Here is a 16,886-nt window from a genome sequence, read left to right on the forward strand (position 1 = left end):
AGATCTGGTAAAGATGGGTAATGTTTCATTGTTTTTTAATTATTGATACATACTATAATAAATGTTTATGTGCATATCTATACTAATTATATGTATACAGTCTTCAAATTAGTTCTGTCAGGAGTACTATAGTCAATAAGTTAGAAAAACGAAATGTTAGAAGTTTTGACTATTAAAAATTAACATATTCATAAAAAGAGACGCTACTTGCCTGTAAATGTGTAACACAGTGTTCACCTTTCCCCAAATTTAACACCGCAGAAGTCTAATGTTCAGCTTTTCTAGTTACCTAACATGTGCAAGTTCCCAGATGTTCAGTTCTTCATTAAGCACAAATGCCTAGCACAGCCTTCATACTCACCTAGTTACTACTCACAGGAATCAAAGATGTTTACATACAAAACAGGAAAATACATCTTGACTACACCCTCCTCAAAAAATTTCCTATAATGCACAAAGCCCATGTCTTCATGAGCTTTGAAGTCCTTTCCAGCCCAGGCCATTCCATGATTCTATGATGCATCTATCTGATGCTCCTAGTCCTGACAAGTAGATCGGAAAATCTAGACCAGGTAAAGCCAATCAGGTGTCCAAGGTGCATCCTGGGGTGATAATGGCAGAACGGAGTGTTAAACACACCTTCCCAGCTCCAGAAGGCCACTTTGATCGAGGCTGAACTCGATGATCTTGGAAGTCTATTCCAACTTCAATTATTCTGGGAAATCCTTCCCTTCCTTCACTATGTTTTTTTTTAACTGCTTATTATTCAGCAGAGGCTTTGATCACAAAAAGCTAGTAAATATCACCAAGAGAACACATGGCCTGACAAAGCAATACTTGCAAGAAAGGAGACAACACAGCCAGATAAAGGAGTATCAAGACCACCTTCCAAACTGACGCAAGTGAACTGCACAAAACAGATTACATCTGTTTGAGCTGTGTTCAGAAAGCAGAATTCCTATCTCCCACATTTACCTATCCCACCTGTGCAAGCCAGCTCCTCTCTCAAACTGGTACTCCTGAAGTCTCTTGCTGAGTTGATTCAGTTTGTTCGGGCTGAAGAAAACTAATCTCTCAAAGAGTAGTTTTCCACTAGGTTAGCCAGTTAAATTTGTTTTGCATAGAGGGAAAAATGGCAGGATAGAAGAGTACTAAGAAGGAATAGAAATGAAAAAAAATGACAACAGAGGTAAAAAATTGCCAGTCTTGCTCACCATCCACCTACTGGAGCAAAAGTCTGCAGAACTCAGTGCTGAACCAGATCACACAGCTGATTCAGCTCAAAAGGATCCCTTTTTTTCTGGCAGATTCAGTTTTAGCTGTTTCAGTTCCCTGCCTGCACAGCCACACAACAGGTTATGCCAGCACAGCACAGCATGGCAGTGAACAAGCAGCACTAATGACAGAACCTTTGCCAAAATTCCATAAGGCGTAAGATTAAACCTGTACAGAGCCCTGTTGGGCTCTAAAGCAGTGACCATAGCAGACTGCATGGTACACCTGAAGAAAATTATCTCTGAATAACTCACCTTGAGATGTAGTGAATGCAGGAAGATAAAATTCCTGACAAGGTGCTGCATGTATTTTCCTAACAGATGAGGCAGGGAGGGCCTGTTCAAACTAAGTATTAGTGTAAACATGCTTCTTCTGTTATTTCTTCATCTATAGCTTTGAAAACGACTTGTAATTCTATGGCTAATTTTGGTCATTTGAAATACTTTTACATACTACTGGACTTTATTTCAGGCTAGTTTAAGTTAAGAGTAATTTCAAGGCTAGTTAAAAAATGCATGTCTCACTTTCTCCAGAGTATCCAAAGGTTATGCCCTAATCCACATCACTTTCACACAGGAACAGTTCAAGAGTCAGTATCTTTCTGGTCACTTTGCACCCTTAGGAAAGTCTCCTCCGTGCTGCCCACTGGAAGATGTCTCTGGCATGCACAAGAATTCTAAGAAGTACACATAATCCCATGGAGGCAAAAAATAGCAAATAGTGTGTGTATATTAGCTCTTGTGCTTGTGGTTCAAGAGTGTGGCTTTTGAGCTGCTCCTGACAGTCCCCGGTCAACATACTTTGATTCACAGTGAAGAGAAGAATCAAAACCACTGAATTCATCTTGAACAAAACTAAATGAGATGTAGTCCAAGAGTGCACCTAATGCACTCCAACAATGACTGATGTCACTCCATGGGTTTTGAGCAAGCGTGAGGCACAACATCCTGAACAGTGCGAATGTGAAACCCCCAATACAAAGATCTGCTTCTCTAAGGCAGCACTACCTGCTAACATAGACTTAAATTGAATGAAATCACAAAATTAACTTAGTGAATTACAGTCAAAAGACTTATATAGGTACAGCACAAAATACTTTATTTTTTTTTAAATTGCCTACTTATCATTGCAGAATTGAGAGTACCTAATTATCCAAATATAAAGAATTTCTGCATTTGCTTGGGCTTTTTTTTTCCTTCAATGGCTGATACTTGGAACATCAGCATCTAAGGGGTGTTAAGTTTAAATTTATACTTTGAAGGAATTACAATATTTATTTTACTGTTGCCTCAAATGGCTCCAGGCTCATGTTTTCACAACATCTTAAACATCGAAAAAGCTCCTGAATGTGCCCCAATCATTCCATACTTTCTAGATGCTAATAAGATCTCGACCATTCATTTTAAAGCAATTTTTCTCCACATATTTTTTTATACACACAGCTGAATTTACTTTCTGGAGACTGTAGCACAGGTAAAACATTTTTAGCAGGTGTTTGTCCAGTGCAGAAAAAGTATCCTAGGAATAATCTGAAGACCTGTTAAAATTATTCTGGAGTGTACTAGAAGCTGCTACTATTCTGGTAAGAAATACTGAAAATTATTACTATTGCACATCAAAAATCTCCCTTACCATTTGATGAGTCGTCACAGCAACTTACACATAACAATAATGAAATACAAGACATGCTATCAAGGAATTAAGAGATTTTTCTAATACTAAAGATAATCCATGATGTCCCAGTTTAATGCTATACAGAAATTTGCCTCAGATGCCTTTTCCAGAAAGATGTTCTGTTCATCAAAGGACTCAAAAAAAGTCTACTTGAACCCTTTTCTGACAAAACAATGGTGAAATGACAACTAGTATTTTCACTAATTCTCTTTGATCAACTGCCAAGCCAAAGAGAAAAGTCGTGTACAGAAACCATTGTGCATGAACTAGAGTTATACCCTTTGGAATAAAGAAATAGGAACAGGCAGGTGAGCTTCCTTGAAGCTTAACGATCACAGGAAATTCTTCATCAGTTGCTTTTTTCAGCAGTTGCTTTTAATATGAACTTCAGAATTTCCATTTTGATCCTTGATGCTTAGGAAAAAAGCCTGAGTCTCACTCAGATAAGAAGGTCCTGCACCCTGGAGACACCAGTAATAGCTTTAATTCTTACCATGCTGGAATTTAACTGGCAAGATCAGACCTAAAGGTTTGACAGCTTACCTAGGAACAGGGCACATTTCTAAAAAATAGATGTCAGAATAGCATTAGATTCTGAAACAGTTTAAGTATACCCAACTTGAACCACATCCATGTTACTAACATGACCATTCACAACTTTTTGAAGCTCTGTGCTTGCCATCTGTCCAAAGAATTACATCATACAGCACTACCCTACAGTCACGTTACTTGAAAAGATTTCTCTCAAAAAATCTCAACAGGCCTCCTAGGACTCCTGGTTTATTCTACCTATTCTATTGGTTTGTTCTTTTCTTTATTTTGCTAAATAAATGCTGGAACAAATGTCTGGATGACCAGAATGGGAATGGTTTGGAATCCCTCACAATGGCAGGTTAGGAGGGAAAGCAATTCCCCCTGCAGACTTTTCGGTCTGTTTGATTACAGTGATCATTAAAAAAGCCTATCATCAAGTATATTTTACAATAACTAGAAGTATTTTGATTTAGATTTAGCTAAAGCTAGTAGCTTGAGAGTTATACCTCACTGATCTATTACATCTATCAAGGCAAAGGATGGTTACCATTAGAGTAGGACAGCATAAAAACAGGAGGAGAAAAACTTGGAGATTACAAAAACATTCCCCAAAAACTCCACTTTATATATCCTATTTGTCTCATAATATTCTCTCTAATTTTTTCAGAGTGTGAAATCAGAGTACACTAGCCATAGTAAAGTTTTAATGAGCAGGAGTTACACACATAAGAACACCTGTTGCAACTTTATCTCAGCATCCCTGGAGTTTTCTGAGCATTATCTACAGAAACACTTTGTCCCTGCCCTATCTCTAAAGATATGTTTCGCAACTTTTTTCCTCAGTGCGCTTAATTTACAGCTTATTTCTCCAAGGAAGCTGATTTTGAGAATCCTTGATTTGCTGTAGGCTTATTTAATGCCTCCCCTTGAGTATTCACACAACTAAAAAGGGAAATTAGGCTAAAAAAAGAGGAAATAAGAAGTACGTATTCCCTTTAATCTTACGGGGGTTTTTTGCCCTTTTTTTTTCTGGAAACAAGCATTTTTCTTAACAGATATGTACTTACTTTAGGCATTTTGCTGCTTTCTCCCAGTTTTTTTCCTGAGGTGAAGTTTCTGACAGGGAGTACATAGTAAGCCTTTGGCTTCTCACAGTCTACATTGCTATGCCACCACTCTACAGTTTATGAAAGGACCACATACATGGGAAACTACCTAATACCTGGAAACCTTCTTCCAGAAACATGCTGCCACGCCACACTTCCCTAGGACAAGATTTGCAGGTACCTAAGTAAAAGGATACATACCTGCCCAACAATAATGTCTTCCCTTTTGCAGTCTGCTTTGTCTTCCTAAACCCATGAGAACTGTCTCAAGAAGGGGTAAGAAACAGCAGAGTAGAAGTGTATTGGTTTGCAGAATTCTTAACTAGTGCCACATTCAATGTTTCTTCAACAATTATGGAATGAAGACTTTACAGACTTCATCTCACATCTTGCTATCAATTCCTTCCCAAGTGGCCTATCCTGGGACATTAAGAGCAGCTTGCTAAGAGAAAAGGGGATTTTTCTCTTTAATGGCAAGCATCATTTGCAGAGCTCCTAGAAACCTTTCCCTTCTGATGCAGATCTGCAGGACACTTTACTGCAAATCATTTTAATTCCTGACATATGCATATTATTTTTCACTCATACAACTTCCCATAAGATGATTCTGAATAAACAATTCACTTCCTAGATTTCAGTATGAATATAAATGCTCTCCACCATACATTTACCCCCCCCAAAAAAAAAAGAAAAAAAAAGCGATAAAGAAAAAGCCAATAATCCCCTCTCCCCCCAGAAAACCCCCCAAACCCTACCTAAAACACCAGGAAAAAAACTCAACAAGAACCCCCACATCATATACTTTAACATATACTTCCCACTTTTAACTCTCAAAAGTCATATATGATAGCAAGGAAAACCAAAAAAATACATGCAAGAAAGATTATTCAAAGGAGAAATATTCCACATAGATTTTAAATTCCCTACAATACACAGGACAATGAAGAAAACTAACAATTTCATAACTACACAGTAAGCACTAAAAAGCCCCAGAAGTATTATAGTTCAAAGCCCACATGTATTCTGCTTCTTCGCTTTATTACATAATAAGTGATGTAATTTAATTAGAAAAAGTATTTCTGAGAAACATGTATTTCTACAGCTGTGATCCTAAATACATAAGCAATACTTAATATATTTATTATATTGGTCTACGTATATAATTGGTATGTTGAATACATAATGAAGTGTCATAACATATAAAACTATTAAAGATTACTGCTCTAGGTAACTCGCATATGGAGCTAAATTAATGTTGAGTCAGTTCTTTCAGGTCTTGCTATATATCAAAAAACACTCTACTGTTCAAAATAGATTTTCTTATACACAGCTATTCCCTAATCATTGAAGTCAGACAGTGGAATTCTGGTTTATCTTATAGCAGAAGGAACAGACAATGCATTTTATTCCTTACAAAATATCATTCACCCACATTGTAACAGTGGGATAGAGCCCTGTTTTGCCAGATTTTGCAAAATGTACACAGAATATTATTCTTAAGGGATTATAATATTTTTTTTCCACTTGACAAGTTAGGCATAAAATAGGCCTCGGTAAATTAGTATGAAAACAAAACAAGTAAACAAAACATCACATACAAATCTCTTACTTGCAAAAGGAGATTTTCTAAGATAACTGCCAAATTAAGTCTTTTTCCCAAGCACTTTTTCATGCAATTACTGTTCCTTTTAAATTTTAACTTATTTTTCTCAATTATTTTTCTTGAGATTTAACAACAAAAAAAAACCAACCAAACACAAAAACCACACACAACCACAAGCCTGAAAGGCTGTTCTACTTTTTAATTAATTAAAAACATTCCACAGGAAAAAGGTTGTTACCTGATCATTTACTTTATGATTATTATCCTCCAATTCCCCAAGGACACTTTTTCAGGCATTCTGCTAAACTTTCAAGAAGAATTCTGTCATACACAACACTACTAATACAAAACCATTTCAATTTAAGCAGTAAAGAGCTGCATACTACATCTACATATAGGAACAGAATGTAAATTATTTCTTTTACTTAATCCACATTTCAAGACCTTATAAATATTTAACAAGAACTAAAATTTGTTCTCATTTTTATTAATCATGTCCTCCTGTTGCATAACAATCTCATAAATTGCAGACAACAAAAGTTATACTTGCTTATCTACAAAAAAAAAATTTAAACCCTCTCAGCAGAACTGCTTTGACCATCAGAATATGAAAAAGATTTTCCCACATACTGAAAATTAACTTTTTTAGCTGTTAAAGTTAAAAATAAAGCAAAGTTAAAATCTTCACTTTTACTTCACAAAGGCACTGCACAGCAAACTTCTTTGCTTTTGAAGTGTAATAAATTTCAAGACAGACATTTTCAGAAAAGCTGTGGGTGAAATCCTAATATAATATAAAAGTTCCTCTCAACAAAGATGCACTACTCTCTCACTTGAAAAACAAACAATCAGACAGATTCGACTTAATCAACATTAAAGGTGGAATACTATGTCTGCATATCAGGCTTTTGTAAGCTAGACTGCCCAAAACATGGCCTGATGATCACATATTCTGTTATTGTCCAGCTAACGAGGCCAGCAGACCAACTAAAGGTTTTCCCAGAACTAAGCCAGTTCTCATGAAATCCACAATCCCTAACTTTTAGGGTAAATAACACGGAAAGTTTTCCTGCAGTACCAGAAAAGGAGATAAATACAAACCTAGAAAAGTAAATGAAAACATAATGTAATGGGTATGCTCTGTGCTGCTAAATATGAACTACAGACATGGAGCGTGGGTGAAGATGGAAGTCTTTCAACTGTATATGGATAAGTAAAGTCCAAACCAAGAAACACTGAATACACAAGACTTCTTACCCCTGTTCTATAAAAACACATAAACCTCCAAATTAATTGCCATTTCTTACATAAGTAGGTACTAATTATTTCCCTACTATACAGGGATGTTTTAATCTCTTGCTTTAGATGCTCTTAATTTCAGTGTTTCCATTTCTTCCCATTCAAAAGAAACAGTATTGTAGCAAACAAACTAAACAGTAAGTACAGTGGGATATTTTTGTTCTACACTGCACATTAAAAAAACAGGGGGAAAAAGCCAGGACTTTCTTCCTCTTTTAGTTTAAAAGGTAAAGCACAGATAAACTATAAAATGGAAACTGGGCAATTTTATGGATCACATTCATGAGACATTAAAGCTTATCATCATAGCCATATCAAAAATCAGAAATGCTTTTGTGACGTACGGCCACAAATGGCAAAGAGGGAGATCTAATGTCTACGGACAAACTCAACATTATGACAGTCTTACAGCTGAGAAAGATGAAAATCAATGTTGCTCCGAATCCAGAATGTTTTACTCTTAATGGAAGCGCAGCATTTCTCTATGTCCAGAATTTTCTTGCTGAACTAAGCTTTTGGAAGAAAACTAAGGCTTCCAGGAAAAGCTGCTGCCTTTAATCTGTTTTGAAGATGAGTGCCCAACAAGGCATAATTTTGGAGAGAAAGTCAGATTACAAGCAAAAAACTAAGCAACTTCAATTTAGACAATTAGACAGTAAGTCCCAGCAAACCTACTGTCAGTCCTCACCCTCCCACACACACCTCTATAAGAAAGTTTATCACAAATTCCAATGCATGTCCAAAACATGACTAGCATCACCACTGAGAAAAGATCTTGCAACTTGCATGTTATTAATGAAGAGTCTTGGAGGAAAGTCATATATCGTTCCCCATGTTTCTCAAAGATAATGTTTACAAAACATTCATATCAGTGAACTTCAAATCTGCCCAGGGAACTTCTTTGGGTGAGGTTGTCAAGTAGACAACACCCTCACCATCCGAGAAGCGAGTTTGCTTCAAAGTGATGCATTCAGACACAATGTCCACACTGTATCATTTCAAAAAGCTAAGCGGTCTCAGACCCGTGTCATCTTTCACACTGCAGCGTTAAGAGAACAAACAAGGTCTGAGGTTACACATTCACAAATATTTGCTTTATTGTCTAGGCCTATGGCAACAGCTATCCTTCAAAATATTCTAATCTTTACACAGAGGAAGAAAGGAAGAACAATATACCTTAAGAAGAAACCATTAGTGAAGGGTTGCATTTCGCCAAAACCCCTTACTCCCTTTATACAATATTTTTACAATCAAAGGTGAAAGGCTGTACCACTATATGAATGAAGTGTTATTAGCCAACCCAAAATCTGACAAATTTTTATCAGGAATATTTGAGGGAGGGGGACAAAACAAGAGAAACATGTAAGAAAACTTCAAGTTTTGACCAGCTACATTAGATACTTACGGGAAAGAAAACAAGAAGAGAGGTAAGTAAGAAAATGAGGATGGGGAGGAAAAAAAAAAGGCAAAATAAGAGCAATTAGGGAGAAATAAGAGTATGGTTTTTTCCATCAGGCTAGTGGAGATGGCAACATCATTTAGATCTCTCTGGACGGTTCTAGTCAAGGGTCTGCTTTAGCCTTCAAAACAAGAAAGGTCACAGATTATGCAACTTTTACCAGTGTCACCCCCAGTGAAGGTGGACCTAATACTGATTCAACTCCGGGCACAGCACCTTTTCTCCCCTTTTCTAGCCAAATTTAGCATTACAAAATTCTGTACTTACTAGTCCAGGTTCAATAACCTGACATCACTAGTAACTGATTAACAACTGTTCTGTTTGAGATATTCCAAACATGAAAGGCTTGCAAGGGGCAACCAGAATAATTCAGATTTTTATTTTACTAAGGAAGCATCGGTGCACAACAGCACATACAGAGCATACATATAATCCAACCTTTACCATAAATGTATACGTCTCTTTTGCATTTGTTTACCTACCCCACATTTCTTGTTACTCTGTGTGTGTTTCTTTTTTAAAAGAGGGTATCAAGAACATTTAAATGACAAAGCTTTGGCCATTGTTAGCCCAACTCTGTTACTCCATCACAAAAAATCTCCCAATCTGACATTTAGCATTGCAGCCCTTTTAAAATCTATTTTAGCGTAAGGGACGACAACATAACACTGAACCTCTTTTATTTGCTCATGTGCCTGCACTACATATCAAAGGTAGGAGACAGAAAACCTAGGTTTGGAACCTAAGTGAGCAGTATCTTTAATTTGAACACTTCATTAAACACTGGGGCTGAGTAGGACAGTTCCACAGTTGCACTCTTTTCACAAATTGCAAAACTTCTTAAAACAATAACACACAAATATTGGAACGCAATTTTCTACCCACAAACCAGTGAGACTTCTTATTCACATAAGACACAACCCTCTAGTTTACAAGCTTCACAGTTTTGCAATCTGTCATTTTGATTTTTTCTACTGTTTCAGTAAAGAAGCTTAACTCTACAACTTTCTGTATAGCAACTCAAAAATAAATATGAATGACATTTGCAAATCCATAGATGCTGTATACACTAAAGTACTTTTCCTGATTTCAGGAAGACAGTTAATTCACGTTGAGAAAAATGTCCTAATTATGGACTCTATTCTTATCATTGACTCTTAATTAAGAGACCTTGACAGTTTGGATATAAGAGAAGTTAACAAGTAATATTTGTAAAAAAGCCCAAGATGCTACATTCTACGTAATTTTGCATTTGAACACAGTAAGTTACTTTGGGTAAACAATAAACAAAATTTCTATTTCTCTAGTCCCTTATAGTGCTCTTAATTTGTCACAAGTGAAAAAAGTATACATTTGTTTCTAGATGGAAACTAGCAATACACACATAAACACAGAGGTCTACCAACCATAAAGAAATACAGTAACTTATCCAAAACAAAACTGAATGCAATGAAACTGAGCTACATGGCAAACTTTACTCACTCTCTATCAATATACTATGGAGCCATGTGCATCAGTCTCTACAACAGACAAGACTAACAATGTGCCCAAATAATTTTTTATATGTCCTCATTTAAAAATAAACACAGAAATTTACTCCAAATTAATTAAACAGAGTTGCTTCTAAGTAAATTTAAATTCCATCTGCATTTGAGCATAAAGTGCAGTAACGATTATTTTCTAAACTGCGCATACCAGGTCCAACAGGAACATAAATCTGTATTCCTGTGCTGGTAAGACCACAAGTATATACTGCTAAGAAAACAAACATATGGCTATGATCTTAATTTGAAAAGCTAAAAGATTCATGTTATTTATCTAATTTCTGATCACTAAGCTATTCTAAACGATAAAATGAAAAAAAACCAGTTTGAATACCTAATCTTTCCATTTCCACACCTATTCCTCCAGACACCAGCCAAGAAGCAATTATTAGTTCATTTCTATGAGAAAAATTCAGAAGAGTGAATTTTTTAGTTTGCTGTCTTTCCACAGCTGAAAAAGCACAAACAGCTAGGGGGTCCAAACCCTCCAAAGTACAAATGTTCTCTTTCGGGGTTAAAGGAAATTCTAGAGTGAAAAATAATTAAGGTTAGGCCAATGTATGCTATTAAAGTAACACATTTATATAAAATTTTATTTCATGTCTAAAAACATACACAAAAAAGGGGGCTAGGAAAATTGTTAGAAACCAAGGTGAGCCCTTTCGAAATGGCAAAATAATTCTTTGCAAAAATGTTCAGTCTGGAATTCAAAACAATTACATGAAGGGGAAAAGAGCTGAAACTGTTCTGTTTGGTTATGACTTTTGGTTTTCCTTTAAAAACAAAAAATTAAAATCAGGCCACAAGCTCTTCTCAATGGAATTGCAAATTATGATACAAAGTTGAAAGAGTTTAACAGTGATCAAACAGGACTTATAGTACAAAGTAAAAACCAATATATTCTGAAAGATTATCTGAATCCGCTGCAAGACTTAATCGGTATTTAAATTATTATAACACTATATGTATCTGGTATTGCATTCTGAGAACAATTACATATGAAAATTATTACAACTCACTGATCAAAAGAAAATAACAATCCAAGTTACAGAACATCAAGTTGTACAAAACATGCAAAGAGCATTCTGTCAGCAGGTACCCCATTCTCACTTTAACTTTTACAGTAGTAGGTAGTGGCAGGCATGTCCTAGCCTTCAGGAACAAAGGGAACACCTCCCCCCCCCTCGTCTGACTTTTGCATCTGGTTCAATCCACTCTGTCCTTATTAAAGATCTGACTGCCTGGAATTTGAAAGCAACGCTAAGGATTTCCACTTGTATCATACCCTGCTTTTCCAGCGGTTTACTGTCAAAATCATCCTGCGGCCAAGCGCTTCTCAGGGAAGGGAAGGAGGGAAGGGCACCATCCCTCCGGCACTCCTCGCCCTCCCGGCGGCGGGATCAGCACCCGGCAGGGGAACAGCGCCGGGGCTTCCCGCGGGCACGGGCGGTTCCGAACGTGCCGCTCGGGTTAAACGCGGCCAGCGGTAACAAATAACCCTCGGGTTAAATCCAGGCCTCCTCTCCCATGAACGTACCCCCTTTTCAGTCCGAACATTCTCCGATTCCTAAGCGAGCTCACAACGCCGCTTTCCATGAACAGTCATGTCTTCCCAGGCTCCCGGTGAAACCTCAGCTTGACGCCCAAAAATCTCGCTAAAATCTCTCGCGCCTTCCTTGCACAGGAACGCTATTTACGCCCTGATACCCTGGAACCCCCCGGGGCTCCGCTTCTGAGCGCAACGCGCGCCCCCCGGAGCGCCGAGCGCTGCGAGGCACCGAGATACCCGCAAAGGCCCCCCAAAGAGACCCCCCGGCCTGCAACACACGTACCGGCTCCGGGAGCCCCTCTGTGCAGCCACCGCAGGTCATGTGCCAGGGGTTTATTAAAGGATCATCCGTGCGCTATGAGCAGCAGCATCATAAATGCCCTCCTCCCCCTCCCAACAGAGAGCACACAGGCATCCCCCTCGCCCAAAGCAAAGGCCAGAGAGGGGGAGGGGAAGGAGCCATCCCAAAAGACCTGTCGTGCGGAGCGTGCCGCGCTCCGGTATTCCCGCGGCCGGGAGCTCAGGCCGCCTCCCGCCCGGAGAAGGCAGGCCCGGCACCTGCCGGCCCGCAGCCGGCGCCGGCCAAGGGCTCCCTTCTCCAGCGCTTTCGCACTCACGGCTCCGCCGCGTTCGGAGGCAGCACTGCCGCGTCCCTGCCCCTCCGGCACTCGCCCACCAGCGCGCCCCGTCCCCTCGGCGCGGTTACCCCGGGGCAGTCCCGGGGCTGCGGCGCCCGCCCGCCTGCGGCAGCGCTGCCCAGCACCGCCCGGCCCCGCGCTCACGCTGCCGCCGGCGGCCGGAGCGCCGCCCCCACGCCCCGACCCCGGCCCCGGGCCTCGGGTACCGCGCGCACGGCGGAGCGGCGCTCCCTGCGCGGCGGCGGCGGCGCCGCCACGGGAGAGAAAGGCGGCCGAAAGGGCACCCCGCAGGGCGGCCCGCGGCGCGCACCGACCCGCGACCGCCCCTCTTGTGCCCCCGGCGCCGCGGCCGGCGCGGGCCGTACCTGTGAGGACGCCGACGCGGATCTGGTGGTCGTGGTTGGTGAGGATGATGCCCTCGGACGCCATGTTCGCGGCGCAGCTCCGCACTGCCGGGGGGGGAACGGCGCGGGCGCAGAGGGGGCGGGGCGGGGGCGGGGCGGGGGGGTGGGGCCAGCGGGTACAACGGCGCGGGCGAGGGGAGCGCGAGATCCGCGCGCTGCACCCGGCGCAGGCAGCACCAATCCAGTGCCGAGAGCGCCGGCCCCCAGAACCGCCGTCTGGTTACGCGGAGCTGAGAATTAAATTCCTCAGACCTCAGATAGTGGGAAAAGATCGGCAGCAAGGATGGTCGTCATCCCGGCTCTTGGCTAGCATGAAATCACAGAATCGCGGAATCACTTAGGCTGGAAAAGACCTCTGAGATCATCGAGTCCAACCTATGACCGAACACCACCCTGTCGACTACGCCATGGCTCTGAGTGCCACATCCCGTCATTGCTTGAACACGGCCAGGGATGGTGACTCCACCACCTCCCTGGGCAGTCCATTCCAATGTCTAATCGCCCTTTTTGTGAAGAAACTCCTCCTGATGTCCCATCTAAACCTCCCCTGGTGCAGCTTGAGGCCATTTCTTCTTGTCCTGCTGCTTGTTACCTGGGAGAAGAGACCAACTCCCACCTGCCCACAGCCTCCTTTCAGGGACTTGTAGAGACTGAGAAGGTCTCCCATGAGCCTCCTTTTCTCTGAGTGAGAAATACAAAAACACAAAGTTTTTCCACCAACTTTTGAGTCCACTTGGGCTCAGCCAGCTGTTTTTGGAACTTTCTCAGGCCATTTCCTTTCCCTCACCTGTGAGACCTCCCCCTTTCCTCTGAGCTTAAAGCTAAAGCAACAGTTGTTTAGATAAAGCAACTTATTGTCATAGCAAGTATCTTTTTTTGTCTTTCTGTATGACAGTAGAAACTCTCAAGAAGCAAATATTTAAACTCATTTTGGATGTGTAGGCAAATGTCTTCCACATTTAACAACAACATCATTGACTGCAAATGACAACCCACTGTCAAAATTCAAGCCCTCTTACTTCAGCAGGTATTTATATTTTAGGATATTCCAGTTGAGTTTTCAATGCTACCTTGTTAATAGACTCCATATTAGTCTCCTTTTGACTGCATACTGACAAGCAATTATTGAAAGAATTTGTAATTTGCGTAGGCATAAATGAGCCATTTCAGGAGTTTTCTCTAGCATATAATTTTCTCAGATGGACAACTAGCACAAAGAAAAACCAAAGGGCTGAAGAAATATCCTTTATCTCAGGGAAAGTCACACTAGTAGCACTTTGATGGGGTGGTGCACCAGCACACGATATCAGTATTTCTATATTGGCACAGCAGCTACAGTGTGTGCAGCCATAGAGACTGAGAATTCAGGCTCCAGGGATCTCTGGTTATGCAATGGTATAATACAACATATGTGGGTGGGTGTAAGCCTGAACCCAAAACAGCATGGCTACTGAAGATATACTGCATCGCTGGTGCTCATACTGCTGTTCCCTCACGGGTTCAGTCACTATGTGTTGAATATTCTGCCTTAGCAAGGAAAAAAGATTTTTTTTTTTTGCAAACGTATCTGAAATTATCTAAAGTACAAGCAAATAGCTTGACATTTTGTAGCTTCCTGCAGAGGATTCTCACACCCTACACTAAAAACAGTATTGTTTATTCAGAGCATCTCACAGTCTCCCCGTGTAGCCTGTTGATTTGTTGCTCTTGTGGATGGTACGAAGGAGGGGCAGAATTCAGATTTCACTGACAACATTAGGTTTATTACTTTCTGGCTTATAAATGCGTACTAGTGGGATTTGTATTAGATTTTTTTGTATAGAGATGTAGTAGATGATTTTATTAACATAACAAAGTAAGTTTACAAATTTTTTGAAGACTGAATAAAGAAGAAGCTGAAATTGATAATAGGGGGTTTGTTACTGTGATGTGAAAAGATGGTTAATATAATGGATCCATAACAGCTCAAGAGAATGGAATGATGTCCCGCAGTCAGGTTTGTGACAGAGTAAGGAAACAAGTGTGTGTGATGCAGAAACCTTTTACTGCAGGTAGACATTCTAGAAAATATGCTGGCAATCCACACCAGAGTCCATGTTGACTGTCCAGAGAAAAACAAGTTTTCATCATCAAAGTCAATATACAGCCGATAGTCACATTTTGTCCCAGCCATGTCAAAGTATAACTCAACTTAGTAACATTTCAGCAAACTTTTTACCTTTACCTGCCAGCTGTTAATTATCAATACCTCTCCAATAACTAAACCACCACCCTTTCATTAAGCTGGCTCTGCCAGACATGTTTATTCCATGTAGTCTTAGTCTACTGGCCAACATCGAGGCCTTTCTTATTTTATGAGCACTACAGAATGACATATTTTAATTACTCATTTGGCTGTAACAGTTTTGGCGTACAGGAAGCACTTCCTTAGATACCGGTAGAAATCTTAATTAAAAAAAAAAATAGACTTCAGTATGATTACAAGAAGATACCAGTTTGTTGTCTTGATTACAATGTGGGCAAGGATGATTTAAAAACTCATTGACAGTTCATATTTAGAATAGGTGTTCAGTATAATTTCCATAGTTTTGTTGTCACATAGGTTTGATTTTTTTTTTCAATGGCTCCTTAAACATAATTCATTAACTCTATTCTTTTTTATTTTCAACTGGTTGACTAGCTGGATCAGCAGTGGAACATGGTTCTTCAACTGTGTGCCATTGGTACAAATCCTACTGAAGTCATGAAATACCTGGCTTAATGAATCATTAATCTAATTCAAACCATTTTATTTCTGTGCCATTTTATTTCTGGTGCAAATCCAAGTAAGATCAAGCAACTAGCTAGCTCAGTGGTTGTGTAATAGAAGACAGAGTACTAGGAAACCCCCAGCTTATTAATGTGAGTCTATAAAGGGTCAGAAAACTAAGTTTTGGACATTAAAATACAAAGATTTTCCAATGCAGCCATTGTTTTAAAGTAGTCTACTACAGGTTATTAGTTTCTGATACATTTAAATAGTCCATATTGATCTATAAATTCTGAAAAAGAATAGTATAAACATTTTATGTGTAGCCACTGATATAGAACAATATTCATCGCTCTGAAAGAAGGTACAAGAGGTGATTTCTCCAAACAGTTCCTTCCCTGGGAAAGCATCTAGGGAATATACAGAACATGAACAACATTTTAGCTACATAAGGTTAAAAAACCATCTGAATGTCCTGGTGGCCCACACCATAGTCCATCCTCGCCACCCCACCTTTGCCAGAGGCCTCCTGAGAACCCTCTCTGGGTTTACACTTCCAGTCATGAGTAGGAACCCAAATTCAGTGATTGTCTTAACTATTGTAGGAGGGAAATATGTTTTGTTTATGGTAAAAGTGCATTATTGCTTGCACTGCACCAACATTTGCAAGGTCGAATTTGTCTGTTAAGCAAATAGCCTATGTCTGTGAGATTACAAAATGAGAGAAGCTGTTAACTCTTCCACTTGGTAACAAACTACATCACAACTTAGCTTAACAACTTGCAATATGGGTATTTGCAGCAATGACAGGCATGTGGAAAACTCTGAAGGAAAGTGGCCTTGACAGACATCCATGCATACAGCTTCTTTCCCTCCCTGCCTCTTCCTACTCAGCTGCCTACTGTGATGTAACTTTTGAAATGGCACCATATGCTCAAGGATACAACCTCACATATATTCTTAGGAAAAAAAAAAACATCTGGAAGATTGAAACTTACTGAGTATGACTTTGGTGGCTCTGTGGTAGTGCTAACCATTTGAGTTGCCTCCAA

General features: G+C 40.0%; 1 protein-coding gene across 25 annotated transcripts in view; it reads right to left on the reverse strand.

Annotated features, from left to right (window-relative positions):
* Window positions 1-13,373, reverse strand: part of GPHN (gephyrin) — a 284,198-nt gene extending 270,825 nt beyond the window's left edge. For 10 of the 25 annotated variants that reach the window (XM_064658402.1, XM_064658398.1, XM_064658396.1 and 7 more), the window contains exon 1: window positions 13,047-13,186. In XM_064658402.1, coding sequence (XP_064514472.1) covers window positions 13,047-13,110 — 64 coding nt within the window. In that variant the 5' untranslated portion in view covers window positions 13,111-13,186. Of the gene's footprint in view, window positions 1-10,828; window positions 10,894-13,046 lie in introns of all 25 variants that reach the window. The other 15 variants (XM_064658400.1, XM_064658407.1, XM_064658392.1 and 12 more) reach the window with 6 other exon arrangements.
* Window positions 13,374-16,886: the final 3,513 nt, after the last annotated feature.

The sequence above is a fragment of the Pseudopipra pipra genome, chromosome 6 (assembly GCF_036250125.1).
Source record: "Pseudopipra pipra isolate bDixPip1 chromosome 6, bDixPip1.hap1, whole genome shotgun sequence".
Classification (NCBI taxonomy): Eukaryota; Metazoa; Chordata; class Aves; order Passeriformes; family Pipridae; genus Pseudopipra; species Pseudopipra pipra.